General features: G+C 33.4%; 1 protein-coding gene and 1 non-coding gene across 4 annotated transcripts; one reads left to right on the top strand and one right to left on the bottom strand.

Annotated features, from left to right (window-relative positions):
* The first annotated feature begins 4103 nt into the window (after positions 1-4103).
* Positions 4104-7421, top strand: LOC113778302 (MDIS1-interacting receptor like kinase 2-like). Of its 3 annotated transcripts, none has more exons than XM_027323673.1 (3): positions 4104-5328; positions 5407-6919; positions 6996-7421. In XM_027323673.1, exons 1-3 carry the CDS (start codon positions 4120-4122, stop codon positions 7310-7312), a joined length of 3039 nt encoding a protein of 1012 aa, XP_027179474.1. In that variant the 5' UTR covers positions 4104-4119; the 3' UTR covers positions 7313-7421. The 3 variants fall into 3 exon arrangements, with proteins under 3 accessions (XP_027179474.1, XP_027179481.1, XP_027179465.1); XM_027323680.1 differs by having other exon boundaries at positions 4104-5566; positions 5768-6919; XM_027323664.1 differs by having other exon boundaries at positions 4104-6919.
* Positions 7422-8036: 615 nt separating this feature from the next.
* Positions 8037-8144, bottom strand: LOC113753064. Its single transcript, XR_003464962.1, has one exon. It is a non-coding gene; the product is annotated as a U6 spliceosomal RNA (small nuclear RNA).
* Positions 8145-13562: the final 5418 nt, after the last annotated feature.

Raw genomic sequence — 13562 nt, 5'->3', positions numbered from 1 at the left:
CTGATTTTGGAAAAGCTATTTTTGTGCTATCCACTGATTTTAAAAATTTTGATTTTTTTTTAGTCTAAAAAAGCTTAAAATCAGAAGCATCTCTTGAGCTACTTTTGGCTTTTGGATTCTGGCACACTTTTTCATACAGACAAACATACCTTTCAAACTTTAACATAATTACTGAGGCGGGGAAAATTTTACTGTCATACACATCTCTGTCATTTATTACTATTTGTACCCCGCTTCTAAATTCGCCTTTGTCTCCATTCATCTTCTTCTTTTCCAATATTTAGTCTCTACAAGAAAAACAATTAGTTACATAAAAAATACCATTTAATTAGTACAAATGTCACTTTTGTAGCACATAAGGGCAACTTGATCATCTTTTTGTCAAAACCAATTTTCAACTCTTTTTGTGAACACCCATGCATTTATTAAAAATTTTTTTTTTTTCAATTGTAAACAAGAACGCTATTTATTCTAAAAATCTAATTTGAATACAAGCAAAAAATTACTGTCGTATCCTTATTCACTTTATACACTTGTTGCTAATTTGAATACAAGCAAACCCAGGGATAAAAAAAAAAGTTTCTCTTTTAGATGAAAGGAGATAGCGAGTCAAAAAATTTCTCTTTTACCACCCACCACATTACCAGATCCCTAAATCCTTAAATATGAATTCTCAAATCTTACACCTAATTTTCCAAACTCCAAAGCTGTGAAATCTGGATTGGTTTGTGGTTGAGAGATGAAGTGGGGTGGATGCACTTACAATGCGGCTGAACGTGAAGGTGTCAGGCCTTGGAACAAAATGTTTGGATTGATTTTTTCCAAAAAAAAATTTAATTTTTCTGCAATCATATTTTTTAATCATTATTTTACATCACATACATTAAATTGTTACAATATTTCTAAAAAAAAATTTAGAAAATAGCAATCTAAATAGGAGTAAAAATTGTGATATAATACACAAAGCTATTGTGGTAATACGGAGGATCTAAAACAATAAGTATGGGAAACAGTACGACGGGCATGGGCATACCCTATGTTATTGTTAATACTTAATATTCTTAATTCCTATTTTCTTTTATACCTTTTTCTATCTTTTCAATTTTTCTTTTTCTTTCTCTTCATCAATTGCATTTCGCGCGTGTGAGTGTATGTATATATATATGTATCTATATACACATATAATAATAATAATAATAATAATAATAATAATTCACTGTTCAATTCCCATTTTAGTAGGTTGTTGAATTGACTACTTTCAACTTTTTTTTCATGTGGCCATATTTAATTTTTTTGAATTTGAATAGATTTTGAGTATTTTATTTTTTTTGTAACAATCAATTCCATCCATTTATTTTCACCCACTTATTGCCCTTCATTATTCTGGCATTTGATCAGTAAAGAAAATCATCTAAATGTTGCATTCGATGGTATAGTAATTGTCAGGTATGTCAAAAAATAGTGTAAACCTTAAAATACACATTATGCTCCTTTAATTTTATAAGACATTATCCAAGTTTGTGTGGAGAATCCATCCTTTGAGAACCTTGTATATGTAATGAGATTATTCTAGTGACAGTACTTGCCTAGGAAAACTTAAATAGCTGGTATCTGAATTTTCTTTCTAGTTTCTTTTTCTTCCCCATTCTTCTTTCCTTAAACGTACACATAAAGATCATTACTTTGCCAATTATTGAACCCTTATATCCTCTTGGCCTGATAGGTTGTTTGCCATTTTTAATACAAGTAAAGGCAATCCATTTCTCCTTCCGGTACCCCGTACCCCCCCCCCCCCCCCCCCCCCCAAAAAATAAAGAGTACTTATTTTTCCTTAATCTAAGCCTGCAATTTCTTTTCCTTTTCTTCCCGTTTTGGAAACGTTTAACAAATTCCAAAAGTCAATAATCGAACGTTGCACTATCACATTGTCACGTTTGGAACAAAACTAACGCAGGACTTTGAAAATTTGGTCAATATGGCTATTATATTACACAGTAATAATTGACAAGCCGAACTCCAACCCATCCGAATTCACTCCAAGAATCTACGGTAATGGTGATCGAGCTCACGGCCAACTCCAGTGAATCAAATTTAACGCTTAGAGGGGACTGACCGGATTACAAGAAACTTTTGAAATTACACTTTCGAAATTACAACAAACTCCAACCCATCCGAATTCACTCTAACGCCTCCAAGCAGGACTTTTGTTCTCACATCAGCTAAAGGAATTGCATGAATAAATGTGTAAGAATTTTCTCAAATATGTGGTCTTCGATCAATCAAATCATTAGAGGACCTGAAATGGTCCATTTTGACCATTCTGCCTAATAAATGCCTAAGGAATTTTGGAAGGGTTTCTTGGTCGTTTCTTGTGATCACAGGAACACATGGGCCGTATCTTGTGTTACACATGAACAAAGTAGTCATGAGACAAGTAATAATTCGTTACTACCTTAATTCGTGGATTAAAAGAAATAGCCTGTTACTTCAACTGCAGTCTGCGGTCTTTTTCAACTTGACTTTAGCGGCAGTGACCGTTGACTGTCAAAATCTGTGGTTTGTTTGTAATGTAAATGCCTGCTTTTAGCCTTCATTCGATGCTTGAAGTCTGAATTCAATAAACGTGTTTAGAAAAAAGAATTCACTAAGGGAAGGATAAATTGACTGCTTTTGTCTGTATCAAAATTGGCAAACTATCTATCAGGTCAAAAGTATACATTAAGTTTCGATTTGTATGCATATGAAGAAATAAAAAATACAACCTTTGAAGTCTTGTCTATAAAGGGTGGATCCGTCAATGTCTCATTTTGCAGTTCATACAAATAAACAAATTAACCAATAAGGATTTGCTGTAGCAAATTCTTGTTAGGAACTCCTATGTTCATTAGTCTCCATCCTTGTTCTGCTGCCTTAATTAGAGCAAGTTTGACTCCTTCAGCCAGTTGTTGAAGATGATTGTCAACTGCTCTCTCTCTCTCAAAGCCCATGAAAGTTGTATTTGGTTCATTCTTTTTGACAATGGTACGATGTGACAAAACAGAAATTTCTTCGTTACCACCCTATCCTTGTCCGAGGCCCTAATTAGTGGATTAAAAGAAATTGCCTGTTACTTCAACTGCAGTCTGCGGACTTTAGAGGCAGTGACCGTTGACTGTCAAAATCTGTGGTTTGTTGTAAACTTGTAATATAAATGCCACGGTGATTGACTTTGAAAGTCTTCATTCGATGATTGAAGTGTGAATTCATTAAATGTGTTTAGAAAAAAGAATTCACAAAGGGAAGGAGAAATTGACTGCTTTTATCTGTATTAAAATTGGCAAACTATCTTTCAGGTCAAGAGTATACTTTTTTTTTTTAAGTGTAAGTTGGGGATTCGAACCTGAGACCTCTCGCTTACACTCTTTTCCCTCATACCACCCAATCCATCCCTCCCCCAGGTCAAGAGTATACATTAAGTTTTGATTTGTATGCATATAAAAGGGAAAAAAAAGAAAAAAGAGTGGAAAAAAATAAAAAAATAAAAGGGTAAATACATTTACCTCCCTGTGGTATAGAGTGTTTTCTTATATAATTCCTATATGGTTTCAAAAGTTATACAGAACTCCCTCATAGTTTGGCTTAAAATGTCAAAGTGACGGAAATAGTCATTCATAACGGAACTTTTAAAAATACCGAAATTACCTTTATAAATACACGACACACTAATCCCGTATGGTTTTTATGTTTTACCACATAATCCCCTTATAGTTTAATATTTTACCATTTAATCCCCTTATAATTTTCAAAATATATACATAACCCCCTTTGGTAATAATTTTCAACTATACATAAAGATATTTTCGACATTTTAGATGACTCCATTGCGAATGATCATTTCCATCACTTTGACACTTTAATCCAAATCATGAGGGGATTATGTATAGCTTTTGAAATCATAGGGGGTTATGCAAAACAAACTAAATCACAGGGGGTAAAGTGTAATTTGCCCAAAATAAAAAATAAAACCTCTGAAGCCTTGTCTATAAAGGGAGGATCCGTCAATGTCTCATTTTGTAGTTCATACAAGTAAACAAATTAACCAATCTGTCCAGCCTCAGCTGAGCTAGACGAAAAGAAATCATGCTTCCAAATTTCATTACAGAGGTTTTCGTTTTTATGTTTATTTTAGTGCTACATACACTAGCCCCATCATTTCCTCCCAAAGTTTGTGCATCAGCTTTTGCGGAAGAGGCTGCTGCCCTCTTAAAATGGAAAGCCAGTTTTGCCAACCAGAATAGTTCCCTCTTGATTTCATGGAATATTAAGCCTACCAAAGCCAAGAATTCTTCCAGCCCTTGCACTTGGGCTAGTGTCTCATGCAATATTGATGGAAGTGTCAACAGACTGAACCTCACAAATTCCAATGTCAGCACGACACTCTATGACTTCCCATTTTCATCCTTGCCAAACCTTGAATACGTTGATCTTTCCATGAATGAACTTTTTGGCAGCATACCGGCCCAGATTGGTAATCTTTCCAAGCTCATTTATCTCGATTTCTCGATCAATCAGCTGTCACAAGAAATCCCACCTGAAATTGGCTTGTTACAAAATCTTCAAGTCCTCCATCTGAACGAAAATCAATTGTCTGGTCCAATTCCTGAGGAATTGAGCCATTTAGTCTATCTTACTGAGGTTGATTTGAATACCAATCATATCAATGGCACAATTCCATCTTCCTTGGCAAATTTGGTTAACTTGACATACTTGTCTTTGTATGGAAACCTATTATCTGGTTCCATTCCTCCAGAAATAGGAAACTTATCCAATCTTGTCACTGCTTTTTTGAGCTCTAACCTTCTAACAGGTTCAATTCCACCTGATCTAGGTAACCTCAGTAAGTTGGAGACCTTGTTCCTTTTCCAAAACAATCTGTCCGGTTCCATTCCAGTTGAGTTAGGGCAGTTGAAATCACTTCAAAATTTGAGCTTGTTCGGAAATAATCTCATTGGCACAATTCCAACATCACTGGGTAATCTGACGAATTTGACTGTCCTCCATCTCTATGATAACCAACTCTCAGGCTCAATTCCTGAAGAGTTGAGCAACCTAGAGCTACTTACAGATTTGGAACTAGACAGGAATGAACTGAACGGTTCTATTCCTAAATCATTTGGTGATCTGAGCAACCTGGAATTTCTGTTTCTCCGTGAAAACCAGCTTTCTGGTTCCATTCCAGAGGAGCTAGGGAAGTTGGCAAAGTTGGCTGTGATGGAGATGGATACAAATCAATTCTCTGGTCATCTGCCGGAACATCTTTGCCAAAATGGAACACTTCAGAACTTCACGGTAAGCAACAACAAGCTGATAGGCCCAATCCCTATAAGCTTGAAAAATTGCTCAAGTTTATTTAGAGCTCGATTTCAGGGAAACCGGCTGACTGGGAATCTGTCAGAGATGTTTGGTATCTACCCGAACTTGAATTTCATGGATCTTAGCAACAATGAATTCTATGGCGGACTTTCTGGCAACTGGGGTAGATGCCCAAACTTGGCAGCTCTTTTGCTTGCCGACAATCACATCACAGGTCAGATCCCTTCAGAGCTGGGAAATGCATCTCAACTTCATGTACTTGATTTGTCTTCCAATGACTTTACTGGGGAAATTCCAAAGCAAGTTATGATGCTGGCTTCTATGCTCAATCTGTATCTACAAAATAACCAACTTTTTGGCAATATACCTGAAGAAGTAGGTCAGCTAAAAAATCTGCTTTATCTTGACCTGTCAGCAAATTTCTTGCGTGGATCTATCCCAGAAAATTTTGGAGGTTTCCAGCAATTATTTTACCTGAATTTGAGCAACAACAACTTGAGTCAACAGATTCCACCTCAGATGGGTGAGTTAACTCGACTTTCTATCTTGGATCTGAGTCATAATTACATCACAGGAGAAATACCATCTGAATTCAGAAGTTTACAGAGTCTAGAGATATTGAATCTTTCCCATAATTACCTCTCTGGTTTCCTTCCAAAGGCTTTGGCAGAGCTGCCTGGTTCTTTGCATATTAACATATCTTTCAATAACTTTGAGGGTCCAATTCCTTACGGCAAAGCCTTTAAAAATATTACCATAGAAGAACTGAGGGGAAACAAAGGTTTGTGTGGGAATATTACTGGTTTACAAGTATGTGAAAGTCCTCAATTGAGTAGAAAGCATGTAAACGGTAAGGGGTTCAATCTTGTTCTTGTAATTGTGCTCCCTCTTCTAGGATCACTCTTACTTCTTTGTGCATTCTTTGGAGCTCTTAAAGTTTGTCGACAAAGAAAAAGAAAGACCACAGAGAATGTCGAGGATGCTGATTTGTTTTCCATAACCACCTATGATGGCAAAGCAATGTACCGAGAAATTATAAAAGCAACAGAAGAGTTTAGTGAAATATTCTGCATAGGGGAGGGAGGTTTTGGAAGTGTGTACAAAACAGTTCTTCCACCTTCTAACTTAGTAGCTGTAAAGAGACTTCATCTGTTGCCCGAGAAGGTCTACTTCGACAGTTTCTTGAACGAGATAAGAGCCTTGACAAACATCAAGCATAGAAACATTGTGAAACTCTATGGTTTCTGCTCAACTTCCAAACACTCCTTGTTGGTCTATGAGTACCTTGAGCGAGGTAGCTTGGCCAAAATTTTTAGCGTGGATGAAGAAGCCAAGGAACTAGACTGGGAAAAGAGGGTGAACATCATCAAAGGCGTGGCTCATGCCCTATCTTACATGCATCATGATTGCACGCCTTCAATAGTTCATCGGGACATATCAAGTAACAATGTTTTGCTTGATTCAGAATATGAGGCTCGTCTTTCAGACTTCGGCACTGCTAAATTTCTCAGGAAGGACTCATCCAATTGGACTACTCTTGGTGGCACACTTGGATATGTTGCACCAGGTAATTCGTAGTGTTATAATTTCTCTCTGTTTTCAGGTATTCAAGTGATAACATGATAACATGATTTTCCTTGCAGAGCTTGCCTATACAATGAGAGTCACTGAAAAATGTGATGTCTATAGCTTTGGAATCTTGACATTGGAAACAATCAAAGGGACGCACCCTGGTGACATAGTTGCCTATCTAATGTCTTCAACACCTGGAAACATAGAACTCAAGGACTTGTTGGATCAGAGACTTCCGCCTCCCACGGAAGAAACTGAAAAGATTCTGATATCCACCATCAAACTAGCAAAGGCGTGTTTACATGTGAATCCAGAATCTAGGCCTACTATGCATATGATTTCTAGTTTGTTATCTGTTGGTGCACCATGTCGCCAACAAGTAGGTTAGTATTAGGTAACAAATAGCCCCAGTAAGGATTTTCTTTTTTTTTTTTTGGTAACAAATAAATTAAGGTGTAATTTCATTTTGCCTTAAATCTTGCCTCCCTTTCACTCAATATCTCATGTTTATTACTTTGTCGGTGATGGGACGGTGAGCAAAGCAGATGAGCACTTTAATTGCTAGCACAGTAGACTCTTGTACATTTTTGGGTGCTATTCAAGTATTTTTCCTAATCATTCTAGCAGTATAAAACATCACGTTTACCATTGAAAAATCAAGTCTCTATAATATACGTTTTACATAAGCACTTTTTTCCCTAATCACTTCAATTCATCACATGAATTGCCAAACATAAAAGATATTCAACATCATGTTTACCTTTCTAAAATCAAATCTCTACAATATAACGTTTTATATCTGAGAGCCAAATTGTGCCCAACTAAAAATTACCTAAGCCAAGATTCAGAACATGTTATTGCAACATTATTCTAGTCAAATAATTATTCTTTGTCTATTACTCTTGTTCTTTTTGTAATTTTATCCAAGATACTATTGTTAATTAAATAAAACAAATCGCCCCAGTGAGTTAAACTAAGTCATGATCAACCCGGTATCAGTGCTTCGTAGATTTATCCCAAATAGACTCGGCAATCAGCACAGAAAAGCCCAAATTCTAACCTCATTGTATAAGTCGTCTTTAGATTTAGACCCAAAGCATACATGAACCCAAAAAAATTCGGACCACTTCTCAATTTGTGCGTGAGATCCTTGCACAAGGGCCATGCTAAGCGTCTTTGAATGGTTCCAATTAGGAGTGCAAACGAATCGAGCCGCTTGCGAGCAGGCCTCGATTCAAGTTCGATTCGAACTCGATCAATATCGAGTTCGAGCTAGTCGAGTCAAAAGTCAAACTGAACTTGATTAAAATATTAACTCGCGAGCTGGGAGCTCGAGTATATTTATGATTTATTAAGAAAAATATATTATTTTTATTTATTTTTTAAAAATATAATAATTATTTATTTTTTAAAAAATATAATAATTATTTTTAATTTTTTGAGTTCGAGCTTCAAAATTGTCAGCTTGTAGAGGTCGAGGTCGAGCTTGAGTTCGAATTTGATAAAATTAAGTCAAAACTCAATTCGATTAGGCCAAAACTTGACTCGATTCGGCTCGTTTACAGTCCTAGTTCCAATTTTATCAAATGTCCACTAAAGGCTGGGATGTCAATTGGGCTTTTTAAGTTGAGTTTTAACAATTTCAAACTCAATTCACAAATTATACGGACTTTTGGATTTTGGGTTATTGGGTTTTGGATTCATATTAAAAGGTTCAAACTTAATTCACACTATTATATGAGTTTCGGGGCCAAATTGGGATAGGCCCAAACTCATAATTAAATACCTAATTTATAATATATTTTATAATTATGAATTAATATAAATTAATATATAAATTATCAACATTTTATATCTTAATGTGTATAATTATAAATTATAGATATTTTTATATATTTATATATATATAATTATAGTCATATATGGGCAGCGTTTTAATCAAGTTTGAGCCTTGTATATTCTAAACTCAGATCACATTTAGTTTAGATCTAATATTTAAATTCAAGTTTTGTCTGACCCCAATTAAAGTTTAGGTTCAATGAGTTTTTTTTGAGCCGAACAGGTCAAACTCGAGTTGACTCGATCCTATTGACAGTCCTACTAAAGGGACGCTTAAGGCTGTAGGAGAGGCAAATATAATTTCATGTGCACAACCAATGAGGCAAACAACATTGAACTATTGAATACATATGCATTTTGCCTAATTTTTCATCCACAAAAGGGGAACTCAACTTCACTTGAATCATTCTAATTTCTCTTACCCTCTTCTCATTTCTTAAATTTCACCTTTCCCTTACTAGAAAAAAAATTTTTAAAAAAAGAACAAACTTCATTTGAATGTGTTAGGAAGAAACATCTCAAGAGATCCCATCAACGAACCCAATATGTAAGTTAGAAATCCAACTCTATTCCAAAAGTTTAAGTTATTAGGTTTTGGACCCATATTTATATATTAACCACTCTTTTCCATCTCTCGAATTAATGTGGAACATAACTCTTTACTCATGAGTCTAACAAATCTCCCCCTTTATAAATAACTCCTTACATTAAACCCAAGTTTATAGGTTTTCTTCGAATCCACTTTAATATTCAACACAATCCCATCTTACCACCAAGAACACCTTTTCTTCCAATCATGGACTCATTTTCTTCAACATCCAAAGCGAATTCTGAACCCTCGCGAACCTTTGGCTCTTTGGTCTAATACCAACCGGACCCTCTGCCAAACCAGTGGCACATCTAGTCCAACATCAGTCAAAACTCCTTGATAATTCGATCCACTACCAACATTTGAAGTTACCTTTATTATTTTGATTTATGTGGTTTGTTTTAATTATTTTATATTTTCTGTTCAGTTGTGAATGATCTTATAAATATTACTATCAATATCAATAATATTCCTATGTTAAATGGCACAAATTTCAAGTTTTGAAAAGAAAATCTCTTGATAGTTCTTGGAGTAATAGATTTTGACCTTGCGTTAAGGATTGATTCTTATCCATCTCTTACAGATCAGAGTACTTCTGATAAAAAAAAGAGATAAGAAAAGGTGGGAGAGATCGACTCGCTTGTGTTTGATAATCATTAAAAAGACCGTTCCAGAAATATTTAGAGAAACAATGTCAGAAACGACTTGAGGACATTGAAAAAAGTTTGTCAAGAATAAAAAAGCTGAAATAAGTACACTCTTGACATGCCTAGTTTCAATAAAATATAGTGATAAAAGTAATATCAAATAGTACATCATGGAAATGTCTCACTTTGTTTCTAAATTAAATACATTTAAGTTAGTACTATCGGAAGAGTTACTAGTACATTTGATTTTGATATCTCTTCCTATACAGTTTAGTTAATTTAAGGTGAGTTACAACTATCAAAAGGAGATCTAGTCTCTAAATGAACTCATCTCACACTGTGTAGAGGAAGAAAAAAAGATTGAAACAAAATCAGACAGAGAGTGCTCATTTGATTTCAACTACTAATAATAAAAGTAAGGGATATAAAAGAAAAAAAAAAGATAAAGAAACTATAGGTACAACACTTCAAAAGAAACAACAAAAAAATTAGTTGATTCAGAAAAGAACGATTGTTTATTCTGTGGACCTGAAGGGCATAAAAAGAAGCATTACACCAACTATCATACTTGACGTGCTAAGAAATGTATGTTTCTTAATTTGATATGTTCTGAGATTAATTTAATTTCGATACCTAGACACACATAATAGTTAGATTCTGGTGCAACAACTCACAGCAGTATGTCTATGTAGGGTTGCTTGAATTGTCGAAAGTTTAATGATAATGAAAAATATATCTACATAGGCAATGGTTAAACAGTTCAACTTAAGATAATAGGAGTTTTTATATTATTATTAAAGATCAAATTTTATTTGGATCTTAATGAAACATTTATTGTATAGTCTTTTCAATGAAATTCGATTTCTATTTCTATTTTGGATAAATTTGGTTACTTTTGTTCATTTGAAAATAAAAAATTTAAATTATTTCATGATTCAAAATTGGTTGATCTGATTCTTTATTGCATTATGACAATCTATATTTAATTGATACAATTGTCTCATTTAATGAATCTCTGCATTTGAATACTAGAGGAATAAAAAAATTTAATTAAAGAGAATTCGGCTACATCATGGCACAAGAGATTGGATCATATCTCCAAACAGAGAATGAAAAAATTTGTGTCAAATAAAATTCTCGACTCCTTAAACTTTACAGATTTTGATGATTGTTTAACTGTATAAAGGGGAAACAAACTAATAAAAAAAGATTTGAAACCAATAAGCTCTTGTACGTTTTAGAATTTATGCATACAGATATTTGTAGGTCATTTCCTACATCTATTTGGAATGATCAACAATAATTTATAATGTTCATAGACAATTTTTCAAGATATAGTTAGATATATCTCATTTTTGCAGTCGCTGGACGTATTCAAAATTTTTAAAATTGAAGGTAAGAATCAATTCAATAAAAGAATCAAAAGCGACAGATCTGATCTTAGTGGTGAGTACTATATAAATATGACAATTCAGGTAAATAACGTTCAGGATCATTTGCTAAATATATAGAAGAATGCGATATTGTCTCATAATACATTATGTGGGATTCACCCAATATCAATGGTGTTACTGAAAGACGAAATAGAATGTTTAAAGATATGGTAAAGAGTATGATATGTCATTCTACCTTACTAGAGTCACTCTGGAAAGAAACACTTAAAACTGCAACATATATCGTTAATAGAGTTTCAACTAAAGTAACTGCCAAAACCCCTTATGAGTTTTAGATAGGAAAAAAGTTTAGTTTGAAGCATTTGCATATTTGAAAATGTCTAATTTAGGCAAGTCTTTATAAGCCAAATGAAAAAAAAAAGGATGCAAGAACGGTTAGTTGTTATTTTATTGAATACTTTGAAAGATTTAGGGGTTACAAATTTTATAATTCTATAACTAAATCAATTTTTGAAACAAAAAATACTTGATTATTTGAAGATATCGAGTTTGGGGGAGAAGATATAGTTAGGAATCTTGTCTTTGAAGAGAAATATGTTAATATTTTCACAGATGTCATTGATCTTGTTCAAAATTCTATTCCTGATCTTGATCTTGATACAATAAATCAAGACAATGTCAAAGAACAAACTGTTATAGAAGAACAAATTCTACCTCTTCAAGAACCAATTCCATTAAGAAGATCCATTAAAAAAAGCAGATGTACAATGTCAAATGATTATATTATTTTTCTCTAAAAATATGAGAATGACACTGGATTGATGAAAGATAATCCAATCAACTTTCATCAAATCATGAAAAGTTCAAATTCTCAAAAGTATATAGATGCCATGAATGAAAAAATTAAATTCATGAAAGACAATAATATCTAGAATCTTGTCCCATTGCCAAAAAGGAATGAAACCTATTGGTTGTAAATGAATATTTAAAATCAATAGAGATTTGAAAGGTAATGTGAAAAGATGCAAAACTCACCTTGCCGCTATAAATATTACATAACAAGAAGGTATCGGCTATAAATAAATCTTCTCTCCGGTCTTTTCAAAAAACTGTTTGAGAATTATAATGACATTAGTGGCGTATTTCAATCTTGAATTACACCAAATAGATGTAAAGATAGCATTTCTCAATGGTGATATTGATGAAACGATTTATATGGTGTAATAAAAAAATTTTGCATTGGAAGATCCAAAGAATATGATTTGTAAATTTAAAAAATTCATCTAGGGGTTCAAGCAAACATCTCAACAATGATATTTCAAATTTCATCAAATGATCATTTTATTTGATTTTAAAATGAATTTAGTAGATGATTGTATATACCATAAGTTTTGTGGGAACAAGAATACTTTTTTGATATTATCTGTTGATGACATTTTATTTGCCAACAACGATATAGGCCTATTGCATAAAATTAAGAAATTTCTAACTAAGAATTTTGAGATGAAAGATCGTGATGATGCATCTTTTATGTTAGGTATAAAGATACATTGGGATTACTCTCGAGGTATTTTGGAACTATTACAAAAAGATTATATTAAAAAGATTTTTAAAAGATATAACATGCAAAATTGTAAATCGGGTGATATCCCTGTGGTTAACAGAGACAAATTTAGTTTCAATCAATGTCCTAAGAATATTTTTGAGAAAAAGAAAATATAAAAGATTTCTTATGCCTCAGTAATAGGCAGTCTAATGTATGTTTAGGTCTACACGCATTCAGATATTACATACATTATTAGGATGTTGGATAGATATTTCAATAATTTTGAATTAGATCATTAGAAGGCAATCAAACGGGTTTTGCTGTATTTACTATAAAGTTTATAATCTCATATATCTGAAAGAGTGTTAAATAGTCTCTTATAGCCTCTTTTATTATGACTGTAGAATTCATAACTTGTTATTAGACATCCAATTATGAAATTTGACTACAAAAATTTGTCACAGAATTACGTGTAGTGGATAGTATCAAAAGACCATTCAAATTATTTTGTGACAATAAGTCAGCAATCCTATATTTCAATAACAATAGGAACTTGACAAAATCTAAACATATAGTTATCAAGTTTTTAACTGTTAAAGAAAGAGCACAAAATGGATAGTTGT

The sequence above is a fragment of the Coffea eugenioides genome, chromosome 1, assembly GCF_003713205.1.
Source record: "Coffea eugenioides isolate CCC68of chromosome 1, Ceug_1.0, whole genome shotgun sequence".
Taxonomy (NCBI): Eukaryota; Viridiplantae; Streptophyta; class Magnoliopsida; order Gentianales; family Rubiaceae; genus Coffea; species Coffea eugenioides.
The sequence above is the reverse complement of the archived record's forward strand: the minus strand, read 5'-3'. Positions and strand labels throughout refer to the sequence as shown.

Coding starts and splice junctions, on each gene's coding strand:
- LOC113778302 (XM_027323664.1), top strand. CDS start 4,120: ATGCTTCCAAATTTCATTACAGAGGTTTTCGTTTTTATGTTTATTTTA. Junction 6,920..6,995: donor ACTTGGATATGTTGCACCAG/GTAATTCGTAGT, acceptor TTTTCCTTGCAG/AGCTTGCCTATACAATGAGA.